The sequence below is a fragment of the Choloepus didactylus genome, chromosome 13, assembly GCF_015220235.1.
Source record: "Choloepus didactylus isolate mChoDid1 chromosome 13, mChoDid1.pri, whole genome shotgun sequence".
NCBI classification, from domain to species: domain Eukaryota; kingdom Metazoa; phylum Chordata; class Mammalia; order Pilosa; family Megalonychidae; genus Choloepus; species Choloepus didactylus.
Window position 1 is genome coordinate 24984405 of NC_051319.1, and position 17384 is coordinate 25001788.

General features: G+C 36.9%; 1 protein-coding gene across 3 annotated transcripts in view; it reads right to left on the reverse strand.

The window, feature by feature from the left end:
* CCNH (cyclin H) overlaps positions 1–6303 on the reverse strand; it is a 35584-nt gene extending 29281 nt beyond the window's left edge. For 2 of the 3 annotated variants that reach the window (XM_037801679.1, XM_037801678.1), the window contains exons 1-4: positions 6001–6303; positions 4263–4385; positions 2164–2237; positions 828–1038 (exon numbers count right to left, since the gene is read on the reverse strand). In XM_037801679.1, the coding sequence (XP_037657607.1) occupies positions 828–1038; positions 2164–2237; positions 4263–4385; positions 6001–6117 (525 nt within the window). In that variant the 5' untranslated portion in view covers positions 6118–6303. Of the gene's footprint in view, positions 1–827; positions 1039–2163; positions 2238–4262; positions 4386–5628 lie in introns of all 3 variants that reach the window. The other variant, XM_037801680.1, reaches the window with a different exon arrangement.
* Between the last annotated feature and the right edge of the window lie 11081 nt (positions 6304–17384).

The window sequence follows — 17384 nt, forward strand, 5'->3', positions numbered from 1 at the left end:
TGATTATGTAGATCTCTCCACCTGGGATGCTCTTCCCCCACCTAATTGCTACTCCTGCTCTAAAAAGTCACTTTAAATGACACTTTCTCAGGAATGTCTTCCTCTCCTCTCCTCTTCTGTCTAAATGCTCTGAGTATCTTGTATGACCCCCTCTGTAATATTTAGCACACTCGATTTAGTACATTTTATCTTCGCCATTAGACTGTAACGTCCACAAGTTAATACTGCACGCATCTTGTCTCTGGCTACATCTCCTAGCTCAATACGCAAATCAAGCTGCTTAACTGAGCTGAATGAACCAATTTCTGACTTCTGTTTGACTTTACTCAGATTATCCACATTCTCTTTTAGGGCAAAAACAAGTTAAGTAGCTTTTGTTAATGTTTATTTACTTATATTTTTGATGTCTACATATTGATTAAAGTTCACAAAACATTAAAAATGGAATAGTTAGCAATCTTGTAGTTTAAAGTTAAGAATTTATGGTTCTTTAAATCAATAGGTTTAAAGAACTTCAGAGTTTGAAGAGTTATATTGAGTCTTCAGAGTTAGAAGATTTACCTTAAGTCTTTAAAAACATTACTCCAAATTTGCAATGGTCTTACTGAATGAGACACTAATCATCTATGTTACAAGCCCTCCAGGTGATTCTCCCGCACACTGAAGTTTGAGAACTACCCTAGAGGTCCAAAACAGACACACATTTTAGCTAAGCCTACGTTTTAACAATTGGAATCATTACAAGCTATAATAAAATTGTAGATTCTTCTGGTTAAAGAACAGCAAAAGAGTATACTCTACTAGTTAATTTATATCAACAAATGTACCTTTAAATCAATGAGGAAGCCTTCAAATGGTCTAAAAGGATTGTGGACAACAAGGTGGAAATTAAGTTGCTGTATTAGTAGAAGTTCATATTCCAAAATCTGTTCTAGCGCCTTCTCCTGTCCAAGAGGACTCTCCCGAAGATTTCCAACAAATTGCGGACTAGATACATTGAATTCATCTACTTTGCAGGCCAGAAAAGCACAAGTGAGCCTAGAAGTAAAAAAAGAACGGGTGCAGGGGGAAGAACATGCTTATACTTTAAGAAATATCTAAATATTTTATTTCTAAAAGTACTTTCTAAAACTGCCTAATATTCACAAATGACTGTGCTAAGCTTAGAAGGAAATGCTACCACCACCACCATCACCACCACTGCAGTTAACTAAGATAGTTCCAGAGATGTAAGTCAAACTATAAAACCAGGTTGTTCCATATAATACTGACGAAGTTCTACCACTTTTGACTTAATGGTAATTTCACATAGTTCAATCTAAATATATGGAAAAACAAAATAATTGCAAAACAAGAGCACTTTGTATCATGAAACATAGATGGAAGAGAAAAAATACAACATACACACTTTTATGTAAAACATGAGTATGGAAACATAAAACCAGAAAGGTAGGTTAAAGGAACACTGTGGAAATCTCCAAGGGCATATTCGTAAGGGACTGTTATTTCAGGAACAAACCTACAAAATATATCTGGCCACTATGTGAAGTTGAGTACAAGAAGCTAGTAAGAAAACTACTGTAAAAATCAAGATTAGGAGTAACCAGGGCATGACCTAGACTGGTGGAAATAGGAATGAAAAAAGGGAAAATAAACAGAGAATGTGACTGACAGCAAGCTCTTGTTATGATTCCTATGATCCCATAGGAATCCTATCTTTATCTTTAGTGATAAGCACAGTGCTTAGCAGAGAAAGGAAACATAACAGACCTTTGTTGAGTTGAAGTGAATATAGACCTATAAGACTTGTAAACTTGTTGGATTCAGGGGACAGGAGCCCCTATAAATAGTTCTCAGCTCAGGCTAGGCAACTGGGGAACAAAGGTGCTACTAAAAGAGAGATTTAGAAAAGTATTAAGTTTGATAAAAACAGAATTGGAACTGGGGCAAGCTGAAATTCAGATGCCATCAGTATTACAGAAAGAGAAGTAATACAGTTAAACGGGGATCTTAAGTTCCGAAAAGAAAAAACAATACAAGCCTAAATTACCCTTTTATTAAAGTTAACATTTTTTTCACACATGCATGTGTGAACACAGACACACAAATAATATAAAGGTCTTCTTAAATGAAAATCAGTACATTAGACAATCTAATACTCACATTATTATTCGGGGGTGGTACTCCATTACTGAGTTATTAAGATAAAAACGCTTGAAATACATACAAGCTGTACCCTAAAGTTAAAACAAAATATATCATCATAATCTTTCCACTCATGTTACATGTTAAATTTTATGAAAAAGAACTTATTTATGCAAAGGTTTCTTTGCAAAGGCTCCCCATAAAAATATCAAAACTTCTTAATTCTTCTTTAATCAAAACAAATTGTTTTGAGTTACTACATAAACATGCATGTAGCCAAAAGACCCATTTTTGCCCTCTGAATGTCCTGACCCAGCCCACCATGGGTAATCCTCTTGTGGTTGTTGGCTTATTGAAAAAAAAAATATATACACACACACATACACATTTCATAATTCAGAGTGACAAGAAACAATGGGTTGAATTAGAAAAATTCAAGGAGAATAATACAAATGCTCAAAGCTTAACAAAACAATCTTGTAAAACTACTGACAGAAAAACACTGTTGGGCAATAAGCCTTCTGTAAATCTACTCTACATGCTGTAACTATGACCACTGCTGCCAAATCACATAGTAGCAGTACCTACCATTTACTACTGTTTCCTATTTGCCAGACACTGTGACAAGAGCAAAACTATCATCCTAGTTTAATCCTTACAAGAGCTTGGTGAAGTACTACTATCTCTGCTTTTCAGAGAAAGAAACTAAGTACCAAAGAGGTTAAATGACTTGTTCAAGCTCACACATCTAATAACAGACTGGGCTAGATTCAATTAAAACCTGCATGTGCTTTTAATCATGCTGTCATCCAGCTAGAACCAATGACATAGCCATTTAACTATTTTAAGATACAAAAAAATTTCCATTTTCCATATGTTAAAGTTTATTTTTGTCATTATGTAAAACAAAAACCAAAACTCTTCATGAATCATAAATAAGCATGTCATATAAAGACAAACTTCACAAAGAACTTCAATGAAGTATTAACTTTCTTCATCTGGTAAGATCACTTAAACCTACTATCTCACTTTATAGTTCTTTTATCAAGAAAGAATAAAACCAAACCTGGATATAGAAACTAATCTTGAATATCTAAAATTTTTCCTGCATCTCTAATTCCTCGGATAAGAGTCTGGTAAATTAAGAACAAAAAAACACTGTGAATACTTTTCAGACTTCATATTTTCAATATACTTCAATTTTTTTCAACTAAAAAAATGGAGATTATTTCCTAGGGGAATATTCCTGTTGGGTCATAAGGTATTCACTCTGTTTAACTTAACAAACACTTTCACTTAAGATAGACATTCATATTTGATCTTCACAACATACCTGTGAGATAATAAACTAGATAAAATACTTTTACCCCCTTTTTTATCTTTACTCTCAGCTTTTTAATCTCAGCTCGTCTATAAACAACTGCTCAAACAAGAATACACACAATAAGAACAATTATAGGCAGTGTATATATCCATGTAACCGAAATGTTCTGTTTCTCACCACCGCCTCCCAAACCCAGCATTAAACAAACATCAACAACAAGGGCCTCAGAACCAAGTATATGCAACAACCTTAAGACAATTTTATAACCAAACATAAATCTCCACCTTTTACCCATCACAGTTAAAAACATAAAAACAAACAGAAGTCCCTTATGACAAGAGTTTCAACTGGGGCATATTACAACTGATGAATGAATGCATTATTTCAAATGTGAGTTGGGTATGAGAGAGTTGTAAAAGCACTAGTCTATGTTCTAGTCCCACTTCTATTGCTCTTTGTTGAGAAGTGGAGGAAAAAGTAATTTAATTTTCTTCCTCCATAAAATGAAGATGTCATGACCTGTTCAGCTGACATCAAAATTCTTTTGACTACAAAATGAGACCTGCAACACTTTGTAAAATACAATATGGGAATTAATGATTTCAGGACTTTATTGAAAAATATGTAAAGTGACAGACACTGAATGAATACATAAATTAAATATTTATATAACTAAGGTACATTTTTGAGAGAAAGGTGGGGAGAGAATTGAGCTGTAAATTAAGAAAAGGGAGAGTTAGAAGAAGTCATAAGCCAGCTAAAGGACCATTATTTCATCACTACCACAACTTACCACAACAGACCTTGGCATTGCTGGCTTAAACACTGAACAGAATTCCAATAATCTTTTTTCATAGTATTTGCAGAGTGCCATCTCTTCATGAGGCTCAAGAAAGACGGGGTCATTTGGGAGAACCTTTAGATCAAAAGTTACAACACAAATTTATTGAATTAAACAACCTTCATATTTTTCTCTGTCCAGATTAATTGTAAGTTACATCTCCAAACAAAAGGAAAGTATATCATGCCTCATTTTTTCTTTATGGACTTGCTAATTATAACACAAAATACTTTAGGAAGACATTTTATAAACTAAAACTACACCATTATTTCACAATTTCTCAGAATGTCAGCTAGTCGTTTGCTTCATTAAGGTATAAGCAATCCTGCTGGGGTGTGTGCATATGCTCACAAGTTTGATGTCCTCATTTATTAAAAAGAAGATACACATTTACAAAGGTTGAGAAGTTTTCAAGATCCCTTTCTGGATCAATCATTGCAGCACACAAGATTAGGCTAAAATACAAGTGTCCTGAGGATAATTCTGACCTTGAAAACATTACTTCTTACAAATCTTTATAAACCCTCTAAGAATAGAGGTGATTAAAAAAATTATAATTTTACAAACACTGATTAGGTGCTAGATTTATAGAGACAACACTGCATTATGGTTTACAGCAGGGATTCTGGAACTAAACTGCTTGGATTCAGATCCTGGGTCTACCTCTTGTTAGCACTGTAGCCTTTGGAAGTTACTTAACCTCTCTGTGCCTCACTTTCCCGATCCGGAAAGCAAAGATAACAAGTTATCTATCTTATGGGATAGTTGTGAGGACTAAATACTTGTATTTTAAATGCTTAGAATAGTGCCTGGCACATAGCACAATATATAATATTTTCTGCAGCACAAAAATCAATGATGTGAAACAGACGAATAAAAAGGTAAAAGTAAAGTAGCTCAATACTAATACTTCTGAGGCATAAAGTAGAAACTGAAGGTAAGCTTGTGTTAGAAGGCAGGGTGGAACTTGTGAGAAAGAGTAAACTGAAGAGGGGTTGGGAACTTTAACAGGAGGAACTTGTCTGACCCGCCATAGTCCAAACCATCCTCAGTCAACTGATTTATGCCAACGGTCTCCTGTCTCCCCGCCTCCACTCTGCCCTATCCAATCCATTCACCACTCTGCTGGCAGAGGGGTCTTTCTAGAACAGAAACATAATCAGGTTAATTTCCCATTTTAAATATTCCCAAGTTCCCGTCAGTATATAATTCAAACTCCTCACTTCCACTGACAAGGTACCTGCCTACATTCTCCTGCCATTTCTGCACAGGTACTCGGCTTCAGCAACACAAGACCGCGAACATTCCATGGACCCACCCTGCAACTTCTTCCTTCCATTTTGCATCAGTGGCTCCGTCCTCCTGCAATGCACTCTCCCCATCTTCTCTTCCTCAGCTACTAGTAGAAGCCCTCCCCGACATTCCCTCAGGACAAGTGGCGGGCTCGGTCTCTTCGCCACGTTACAAAGGTTACTTGTCTGTCTGCCCTTCTGCTACAGGGATGGCGCTGTTCGTCTCTGTACTCATAGCACCTGGTAACGTCCTCGCCTGTAACTAAATAGATAAACGCACCGCACATCGCTAAGACGGAGGCGGGAGGGAGTGAGGCTGTGCGGCAAGCCTCGGAGACGCCCGCAGCTGCTCCGGGTTTAGGACGCTGGCTAGGGGGAGCAGCCGCCGGGATCCTCACCTTCCCGTTCGCCACCACTTTGCATTTGAATTTGCGGTTGGCGTCAGCCCGCAGTCGTGCCAGCTGCTCCTCACTGGCGAAAGTCCAGTGCCGCTTCTGGCTACTGTTGTGGTACATCTTGGAGCCCGACTTCAGGCTCCAGGAGCTGGAGAAAAGACCCCAAGAGAGCAACTATAGCTAAGCCACCGCCAAGCGCGCCAGGCCGGCCTCCGCGGGCGTACTGACGTCACGACCACTTGGCGAGCCCGACTCGACGTCCGCAGTCGTGTTTCCGGAGTAGACTACGAGCCCATCTTGCACACTCGCCTGACAGCAGTTTGCGACGTTAGTGGGCGGAGTCTACGGAGATGCTTCTTCCTTTCTATATATCTCGGCCCTAGCCCCTCCCCTTCCAGGAGAGAATTAAAGGAGAAGCAACCAGGCGGGAATGTACGAAAAAAACTTACATTGAGGTCGGGAGGAAGGTTGACAGAAACAATTCACATGGGATAATCAGAAAGGGGAAAAGATGTTGGAAGGGTGTGAGTTTTTAAATACGGTATCTAGAGTAGGTCTCTCGGAGGTGACATTTGCGCAAAGATTTGAAAGAGTTGAGGGAGTAGACCAATTAGTCATTTAAGGGAAGGTTTATGAGACAGAAACAACAGTGCAAAGGTCGTAAGCAGAGGCATGCCTGGCTATTTTAAGGACGATCATGGAAGCTAATGTGTCTAGAGCACTACCGTACATCTTGGCCCCAGAGAGAATGGAACATGGTTGGAGAACTAGAAGCTGTGGCTCTCTATCCATCTTTACTCTTCCGCTCTTAATGTGACTGTTTCTGTGACTTTTTCCTTCCCCTTCTGTTAAGTAGCTAGTCCTCTCATCCTATTTATATCTGAGGGCGAAGTATAGTAGTTCTAGAGGTTTTTTTTTTTTTTGAGGTTCCCGTCTTCATTATTGCCCTGGGATTGCCTTCCAATAAGCTGTAATTAATGCTTAAGAGATTTACAATTCTTTAAAAATTAGGCCTTTCATTATTGCATTTGAGATACTAAATTTACATTGATTCCAAAAGCCCTTACTGGTTTTGATAGTTGTCCCTTTTTGGCATACTTTATTCTCCTGTGAATCAGCAAGATGGATTTACCTGCAGCAGATAGTTTTTCTAAAAACAAAAGCAGATAAAGATGATGAGACCAAAGACTTTAGCTCCTGAAAAGCCCACACAAGTAGCAAGAGGTGGCAGAGACTTCAACTCTGCTTTCTAAGAAAATGTTTTTAGACGCTTAAGAAAGGGAGAGCCTTTTTTCTTCTTGATTGTTTCATTTTTGGTGGGTGCAGTTTAGGGTAGGGTTTGTAGTTTTTAACTTTGGCGATCTAGACATCCTCGGACACGTCGGTAGGCTGCGCTAGGAAATTGGCTAAGAAAAGAGGGAAAAAGAGGATGAAAATGGGATGATGTGAAGGAAGGACACAGCAGATCGTGAGTCCAAGGAATTGTGAACACCCTAAATTGTATAAAGGGGTGGGAAGAATAATTTGAAAAGAAAAGCTGGACAGGTACAGAAAGACAGGCAGGAAAAAAGGCAGCATAGGTAAATGAAACTGTAATAAAATTTAGATCCCTGATAGTTTTGTTTACCAAATCAGTTCTTTTTATTTTATTTTTCTGAGAGACTTCTGACAACTCCTTTAGTTTTATGTGAAGGGAAATGAAAATGAGCATTTGGGGGTGATGGCAGAAAATGATTTCCGCAGGACTATGAGTAAAATTGCTGACTGTCATAGTTCATTTAGAAAGACAAATATGTAAAACCTGGTTTCACTGGTATAAACATTTTTTACATCTTTAATGAATCCTAGTCTTGAATAAAAAATAACAATGACCAGGTTTGGGGGATATAGAAGGAATTAGGATGTACTTAAATTAATCATCTACAGAATAAAGTTGTTGCTGATGCCCTAATATTAAGCTCATATATGAGTCCTTTTGAAAATGAAAAGGCTGGGTGCTACATTAGTCAGTCTGCTGTAGAGACATCTCCCTGTTCAGTGTTTTGCACCACTTTGTTTCTTGTGCTGTTTCTATGGTGGACAAAAAACTTGATAGGCACTTAGAACTTGGTACCTTTACCTATTTCCATTTCTAATTCCAACTAAAAAGTGGCAAGTATTTCTTTCCACTCGCAGTACTTTCAATCTATTTTATAGAAAGTTCAATCCTATAAAGATTAGAAACAGTTCAACAATTATCAGTATGTGACCAATCAATCTCCACTCCCAAGCCCTGTTACTTTTAAATCACAATTTCCCTGCTACTAGATGGAAATGCTTCAAACTAACAAATGAACAAATAAAACAAGCATTCAAAATCTATCTTTCCTAGATGAATATAGAGAAATCCGCAATTTCTAGACAAAGTCCTTACTATTTCATTATAAGGTAATTGTTCAGGTGCTATCCTAGAAGTGAAATGTTAACTGGAAAGATTTTAGTGACTTAAGTAAACACAATCTCTTTTGTTGAGCTGCAGTTCTTAAATGTATTACAGTATGCATTAGCAGACAAACTTGAAATATTTTGGCTGCAGGCATTATCTTTAAACCAAGGGTTGCCAGTCAGTGATCAGCTGATGCACAGCAGTTGTCATCTGTTGGTCACTACAAAAATACTCTGTACTTCCCTACATGCTATATCAAAGTTTCCCATGACAGTACTAAGAACTCCTCTCTCTTGCTTCAGGATAGTCTTCTCTTCTTCAGTCTCTACCCTAATGATCTTAATGTCTGGGGAACAAAAAAAGTTAAAAAGTTCAGTACACCCTAATCTTAGAGGTAAAGGAAGCAAAGAGGAATTAGAAGGGTGAGGGAGTGACCTAGAAATATACAATTTGAAATAATTTTACAATCTATTTAAAACATTTTATTAAGTGACTTGATGCTTATTCCCCAAACACGTCAGCGTACTCACATCCACATAGTTTATTATTTCAGGGCCACAAAGAAAAAAAAAGAAAAAAAGGGAAATAAACTGCATCTATATTCAGGAAAACACAATGCCTTTCTTATTTTAAAATTTGACATGAAACTATCCCTTCAGCTACCCACATGGATTTCAGACATATTAAGTATAGCTTTGCAATGAGCATTCAAAAACAATTAGGCCCCTTACAAATCTATTTGGCATACACAATTAGCATTGGTTGTAAAATGCTTTCCTAGTTTTATTTCCAGTTGTCAAGTTACCTTTTTTAACTGATCTTTAGACAAAAGAGCAGTAAAGGATTGCCTGCAGCAAATACCTAGTTTCTCCAAGAGAGTACTACTAAAAAAAAGAAAAGAAATAAAAAGAAGAAACAGCATTTTACAAAACATCCTTGATCTAAATGTAACCTAAAAAAATTGAAATCCTTTTTCTTTTGTTTTAGGACTATTTAAAAATTAAGGTTTAAAGAACACTTGGCAATATCCTGAAGAATAATTTCTATAAATCCATGCTCTGGATCCAATTCAGCACATACTAAAGCACCACTATACGAAAGGCCTGGTGTCAGTTGTTAGCTAGGAGTGGTGACCGACCTGACAGGGATGCAAAGATGACTATTTCATACTTACTTGGAGACCTTGTTAAAAAGATTGCTGGACCCTGCCCCTGAAGTTTTTAATCTAGCTGGTCTCAGTCAGGTCCAAGAATTTGCATTTCTTACAAATTCCCAGATGATGCTGGGAACTTGGATCATACTTTGAGGATCACTACATAGTTGAGTCAATGTGGTTGATTTGTAAAACCTGGATCATGGGGAAAATGATGGTCCCCTTCACCTTTTCTGTTAGATTGATTGAAGGGAAGTCAGACTTTCATTCCTGGTTAGCTTTGTGGAAAAAAAAAAAAAAATTGAAGATGCTTACCCATTTGTTGGCATAAGTTTATATACACACAATAAGACTATGGTTAAGTTTGATGTCTATTTAAAAAATATATTGGTTATTACATTCCTACTGGCTGAAAAAGGTAAAGAATCAATTCAGTCTCCCACAGTTGCATAAAAACGTTATTTGGCCAGCAAGCTAAGAATGGTTTTTGCTTTTTTAAATTTTTTGGGAAGAAAATCAAAAGAGGAATAGTATTTCATAATACAGGAAAATTGTATGAAATTCAAATTCTAGTATCCCTGAATAAAATTTTATTGGAACACAGCCACACTCATGCATTTACCTATTGTCTATGGCTGCTTTTTTGCTACAGCAGCAGAGCCCAGTAGAGGGAGACCATATGGCCCCACAAATTTGTGTAAAATGTTTGCTGTCTGACACTTCACAGAAAAAAGTTTGCTGACTGCTGTTCTAAGGGAGTGCTTTTAAAATTTCAGTGTGCATACAAGTCACCTAAAGATCTTGTTAAAATGCAGATTCTGGTGCAGTAGGTCAGGCATGCCGCTGGTCTGGAGGCCTCATTCTTGTTCTGTTTTTGCGCTGGTCACTGCCCTTAACTACAATGCCCCAAACACTTTCTGCCTATACAAATTTCTTTCAGTTCCATCTAGTTTAAATCTTGTTTCTTCTTTTCCACTTTCCAAAGTCTTCTAGTTTACTGTGAACTCTTCTTCCTCATTGCACTTGCTACTTGTTCCACTCTTTTGCCTTTTAAATGTATGCTCTGTTGGCTTTGGTTTGACTTTTTAAATGCACAACTATCTTAAACATCCTACCCCAAAAGAAATGTTAACTCCCTCAAAGTAGGGATCCAATCTTTAAGCATTTTCTATCACTTATGATGATCACGCAATACCTTAAATATGGCAGATGTTCTCAAAATATTTATTCAATTGGTTAATTACTGTTTCACATCCAGAAAAGACATTTTTTTTTGTCAACAGAATGTCATTACAATAAGTAAAGCAATATTCTTATCCATTGACACATTTTTAGTACTAATTAATTTTTTTCTCTTTAATAGATTTTGATGCTTTTCAGCTATAAGGATTATATTTATACCAGAACAAAAACAATATTGAAGTAAGATACAAGTCTTTGGCCTGATATATTAAATCAAACTATAGAATTGAAATTTAAAGTTGACTTAAGTCTTGAGATGAAAACTACAACTTAATTATGAACTGAAAAACTGCTTATTGAACAAATTGTCTGGAGGCTGGAGAATTAGAAATGCAATGTTAATTTCACTAGTCTAATAATCTCATTTTCAGAACTTGCTTAAAGAGATATTGATAAATTGCAGTAGCCAATCATGTATGAAAGTTTACATACTATGAAGATGTTTTATTTGCCGTTAAGACTCACACATTCCAGCTTTTGAAGAGAATTACGTGAGTAATTAAATAAGATGGGAAACTTCTGCAGTCATAAAAATTAGTCAATTTATTTTTCTCTTCTTCTAATCAATTTAAAATTTCTACCTGAATTATTTCAATGTCTCCAAGAGTAATGGTTGTATGAATATGAAGCTACTTTCAAGGAATCTTATATATAGATATAAAAAGCAGTTATAAGTGTTTGCTTTTCAAAAGTACTCAAAGCAAAACATTTTGAACTTCATAAGTGCAAATAAATACTTTTTTCATAAATGTCATGCTCAAGGAAAAATTACAAAGAAATTTCATATATAAAGCATTATATCTGGTTTGAATAATGTTTTTGAGTTCTAATCTTTTCTGCTGTCAGTATGGCATTTTTTCTTCTTATCAACACACTACTTTTGGCATTTTTATTTATTTCTACTATCTGACAAATATTCTCATTGTAATAGCAAACCGGTTCAGAAGGAAAAAAAGAGCCAAGTTGGTACATCACAGTTTATCCACATGGTGGAGCCATATTGCTAGATCCTGGAGACACCGGTTTTATTATACTCAACCATTTAACATAACTCTTAGTAAATGCAACCAACCAAATTTCTTGTTCCTGCATGCAGTTTTCTCCATTGCTATTAGTTTAGTTCCTTATTATCTCTCACTTAGTATAATACAGTCTTGTTCCATTCCAGTCTATCTTCTATAGCCATGGTTCTCACCCCTTGACTGTGCATTAGAATCACCTGGACAGTTTTTAATCGCCTGGGCAGTTTTATGCTGAGGACTCTACTTCAAGCCAATTGAGCAGGGATCTTTTCAGGGTGGAGTCTGGGCATTGGTATGTTTAAAGACTTCACAGTTGATTCTATCCTGAAAGAATGGTTGAAAACCAATGCTCCACACTGCCGCTGTAGATACCTTTCTAAATTGCAAATCTAATCACATCATTCCTCCAGTTAAAATCATTTATTGGCTCCTCAGTTACTTCAGGATAGAATCAACCTCCTTAACAAGGCCAACAATTCCCTTCCAAGTTTGATCGTTGGACCATTGCCTTTTAAATGTTATCACCACCATCCCCCACCCCTAACACACACACACACACACACACACACACACAAACACACACACACAAACACAGAACTATTCTACTGAATTGCTTGCCAGCTTCCAAACTCACATCCTTAGCAACGGACACAATAGGCATTAATTAATATTTATTGAATGACTAAATGAATAATGAAAAATGGCTTCAGCTTGTTTAGAACAGGGATATTTGTTTCTGTCAACCAACCCCCAAGTGTTTGCTTACCTTTCTGTGGCTCTGAGTCTGAGACTGTGGCATTGGATTTAACAAATGTTTAAATTTATTCTAAAGCCGATACTTGTGTTCTGTTAACTTATCATTTCGAAGGGAACATTTGAAGCTTCCTTAAGAAGAGTTGCTTCCTCCTTCTACTTCTTTTCCATCTAAATTTCTCCACTCTAACATTTGTGATAAGTCAATAGAGAATTGATTCTGCCTGTAGGTGATGATGCCCTGCAGTTATTCTTTTTATAACTCATGGGCTAGTTGTTTAAGATTTTTAGTCTTATAATTCTTATCCTGGTAGTGTCAAGAACTAGACAAGCCTAGATATTCTTGAAGTGTAGGTGGTGTGATTTCAGGGCAGCTTATCTACTAGGCACAGTGTTAAGGACCACAATACTTAGGGGCCCACTAAAGTATTGTAACGTCTTTTAAAATTAGAAGAAAAAATAAATTTTTAGGTCAAAGAAAAATATTTTAACATATACTATCAGTATATATATCTTTCTAGCAACACAATTGTAGAATACAATTTTTAACTTTTTTCTTTTTAACGGAGTAGAAGGTCCACAAAGGCAAAGTACCTAGAGCCGAAATAAGTCGTGTAGCCTGATTCCAGGGAAACTAGAGAAAGGCCCTAAGCCCAATGATATCTGCCCATATTTGCCTGTTGGGTGACATAAATGCTGATAGCAGCTACCCTGCTATCTGGATGTTTATTTTCAGGCCATCAATATATAAATATATATACACATCTATGCAGTCATTTTTTTCAGTTAGGGTAAAATCATTTGTTGTTCTCAGACCTCTAACAACTCTAAAATGACTCACTAATCATTGGCTTTTCTCCGCTATCCCCCCAACCTACTTTTTTACTATGGAATGTATGTTGGTTATATCCAAGTGAGTCCGTTTAATAGACACATCTTGATGTTTCTCTAACAAAAAAGTGCCAGTACAAGGAATGGGCACAGTCATAACAATAATACTGCTCTATCACATACACTCAGAGACAGTCTTCTAAAGTGCCCTTTTAGCAAAATGGGTTGCCAAAGATGTCAATTACATGAAAATAAATGTTTTTGAAAGTGTTAATTATTGCAAGGAGCTCACATTTAGCTGAGTACCTGTGATGTCACAATCCACGAGAAGAATATGAATGATATTTATGTGCAATATTAAACAAGTGGTTTGCTTTTCTAATGCAAATTCAAATATGCTGCTGAATCAACTAATGTTTCTGTGACATTCAGGCTTAATATAATTCTTTATTAAAGTGAAATAATAAACTCTACTGCCTTTATTTGCCCATATCAGCAGATCCCTTTTTGGTGATAGGAAAATATTAGGGTTGACAATCCTGATAATTAAGTGTTTAGAATACATTTCTTGGTTATATAGAATATCATTGATTTACCTAGTGATAAGCTCATAAATATTAGGAGACTCTTAACTATGTGGTTTCTGGCTCCCTAGATTTTATTCAAGTTGTTTACTCAAACAGTTGACTTTCTTTCTTTGAAAAATATAAACTGATGAGATTGATAGGGATAAGTCATAATTTTCAAGTAAGGAAGAACCCATAATTATTTAATTTATTGCCTGTTGTGGTTGTGGATATTTCTTTGCTTGGTTTTCCCAGTCCCTTTTCCTACTTCTGGGATTAGCACCCTTCCTGGTTAGTGAAAGTTGCTAATCACACCACACTCTGGCCACAGTGATTAGTTCAAAGGGTGGGCACCTGATTCATGTTGTGCAATCAGACTTCTTCCCAGGAATGTAAAATTAAAGAATGAGCCCTTCAATGTCAGGTGGCAAAAATTTGAAGGTATGATTCAAGGACCTGCCAGCATGCTGATTCAGTCTTGGACTGAGAGTTCTAAGCATTCAGAGGGAATAAAAGATAAGAGGGAGTCAAAGAAAAGAAGATAAGAATCAATCTCCTTAGAAGAGCATCTGCACTTCTAGTTCCAATTCCTGAAATCCTTGAAAACACTGAGTTTTGCCACTCATGATATTAGTTGTGTTTTTTTAATCCAAACTATGAGCTAATCAAGTGTCCTTCCAATATATTGGCAAATCCACCCACTCTCTCCTTTAACACACCTTCTTTTCCTAAGTTTACATCTATTCATACCTTTAAGTAAAATATTTCAAAATAGTAACTCAGGATAAAACTTCAGATGTGTTGCTAATCATCTGAGAAAATTGAGGATTTTAGGATTAAACAATATATACATATCAAGCATTTGATCAATGTCTGGCATATAATAACAATACAAATGTTAGCTTTGAAAATATATTATTGTTAATTTAAAAAGCATATATAAAAATAAGTAGCTAAAAATCAAAGCAATGGCAATGGAGTTATATCTTTAAATAATATTTTCTTCTTAGTACATGACATTCCTTAGCAAACCCTAACTGAAATCTTGTTTTCAGTGTCCTACAAAAACCAGATCTAATCTACAAGAAGCAAATAATATATTGCTCCAGACTATGGGATGCCAAGGGAAAAAGATCCCCATGGCTGGTTGCTTAAGATTATGAAGTTCTGCACATAAGATGCAGCCCTGAGAAAGGTAAGATGTGACCAAAGAATCAGGAAGACAGGATATGATAACAGCGAAGACTGAGATCAAATAATATGTGTCTATGTCTTAGTTTAATTTTACACAGAGACACCTTCCTCCACCTATAAAAACCCTAACTCATATCCTCACTCCAACTGGTTTTTGGAAGATTCCCTCCAGTTCCTTGTTGTGCACTTGCAATAAACCACCTTCTGTTCTGGTTTGCTAATGCTGCCATTATGCAAAATACCAGAAATGGATTGGCCTCTATAAGGGGGTTTATTCGGAAACAAATTTACGGTTCTAAGTGTCCAAACTAAGGCATCAACAAGATGATACCTTCACTGAAGAACAGCCGATGGTGTCCGATCACCTCTGTCAGCCAGGAAGGCACAGACTAGTGACTACTGGTCCTTTGCTCCTGGGTTGTGTTTCACAATGGCTTCCTCCAAAAAGTCTCTGGGCTTCTGTCTTCACTTAGCTTCTCTAAATGTCTTTCTGTCTGCATCTCCAAGCATCTTCCAGCGTCTGCACGCATCTGGGTCTTGGCTTAGCATATCCCATGGTGTTTTCATCTCCCTGCTTTCTGTGCAAGCTCCCTTTAAAGGACTCCAGTAAACTAAGCAAGACCTACCATGAATGGGTGGGGTCAAATCTCCATGGAAACATCCAATCAAGAGGTCATACCCTAATCAAAAAGATAAGATTGCATTAAAGAATATGGTTTTTTGGGGGACATAATATATCCAAACTGGCACACCTTCCTACTGAGAGACCTGTTTCTCCTTTGTAGCCCCAGATCAGGCAGGCCTTCCTAATGGAAAAAGCCGTGCTTGTGCTGTCATTACCTTTCTTGATTACTTGTGCAGCACATGCTTTGGGAACTCTAATAGTGAACACATTTGATTATATTATTTAGGACTCTTAGTTTCACAAGACAGAACACCAGCTTGGGTACCATTTCTACTTAACGGCATAAGTAGCCTTTAAAGTAGTCAGAACCTACCCAGGACGGTCCCTGGGGTATGCAGAGTCCAGGGCAATTTTTTTTTTTTTTTTTGGTGGGATCCCTGTCTATGTAATTAATTTGATTTTAAAGTATATTACAAATGTCACAGGCTGATGAGAGTTATAGTGATTTATTGATGAAGATTTAGAATAATGAGAAGAGATTTTTATGTCTTTGTTTATTGTCCAGTCAATGCACGTGAAAATTCTCTGTAGTTATCTACCAAGAATTGTGAAGGCACTGAGATCTCACACTACTTGCAATCCAACAAAAGTTATTTTATTACTATTTCAGGGGTGCTGGCAGAAGACGAGATCCCTGGGTCCAAGACAAAGAACTTAATTGCTAACAACATAGCAAACAGCATGAGCAGCTTATTTGTGTTGGTTTCCTACCCAAGTAACCACAGGGTGACACCTGGGCATGCAGTAGTTTGCATTAAAGTAGAAGAACACAGGATTAACAGACCAGCACTTTTTGAGCAAACAGCAAAACTTTGTAGCAAGAGGTGAACAAGCCAACCTACCTCCTCCCAGTAGTCTCACTATGTTCACCTTGACCTACTTAATCTCTATGTGACTAGTTAAACAGAAACTGATCAGTATCAGGAGATAGATAAGCCTTGGCAATCTGGCACACACAGCAGGAACGTGCAGGACTGCTCAGGGCCCATGGCAGATTGCCTTTCCCAATAGTATCCAGTATTATCTTCCTTTTTAGTTCCAGGAACCATTTTTTCATGTTCTTTATTGCCAAGTGCATCATTCATGGCTAATTTCTTATCCCCTATTGAAAGAATAAGGTATTCACTTTGTTAGAACCCACAAGGTCATAACTATTCGGAACCTGCTTACTTTGAAAAATACATATCTTCTTGGCTCTGCAGTTCCCTAGTACCGTGTATTTAATTCTGCTTACGTGATTACTTACGGCTCTGCATTATCCCAACTCTCTCAAGGGTTGTTACTGTGCTTCCTTGACGATGACCACAAATGCAAGCCCTACCCCAGCTATGAAGCAAAGTGGGAAAAAAACAATTCATTCTCCACTCATGTTAACCTTACCATTTGGAATTTTACAGCCTAAATGTAGAATGCATATTCCAATCATGTCTCCTCTTGAACTCTTTAGGCTTTGATCACTGCATTTCTAGAATGCGATCTCTTTCAGTGTTGACGGCCCCTCTTCCTTCCACAAACT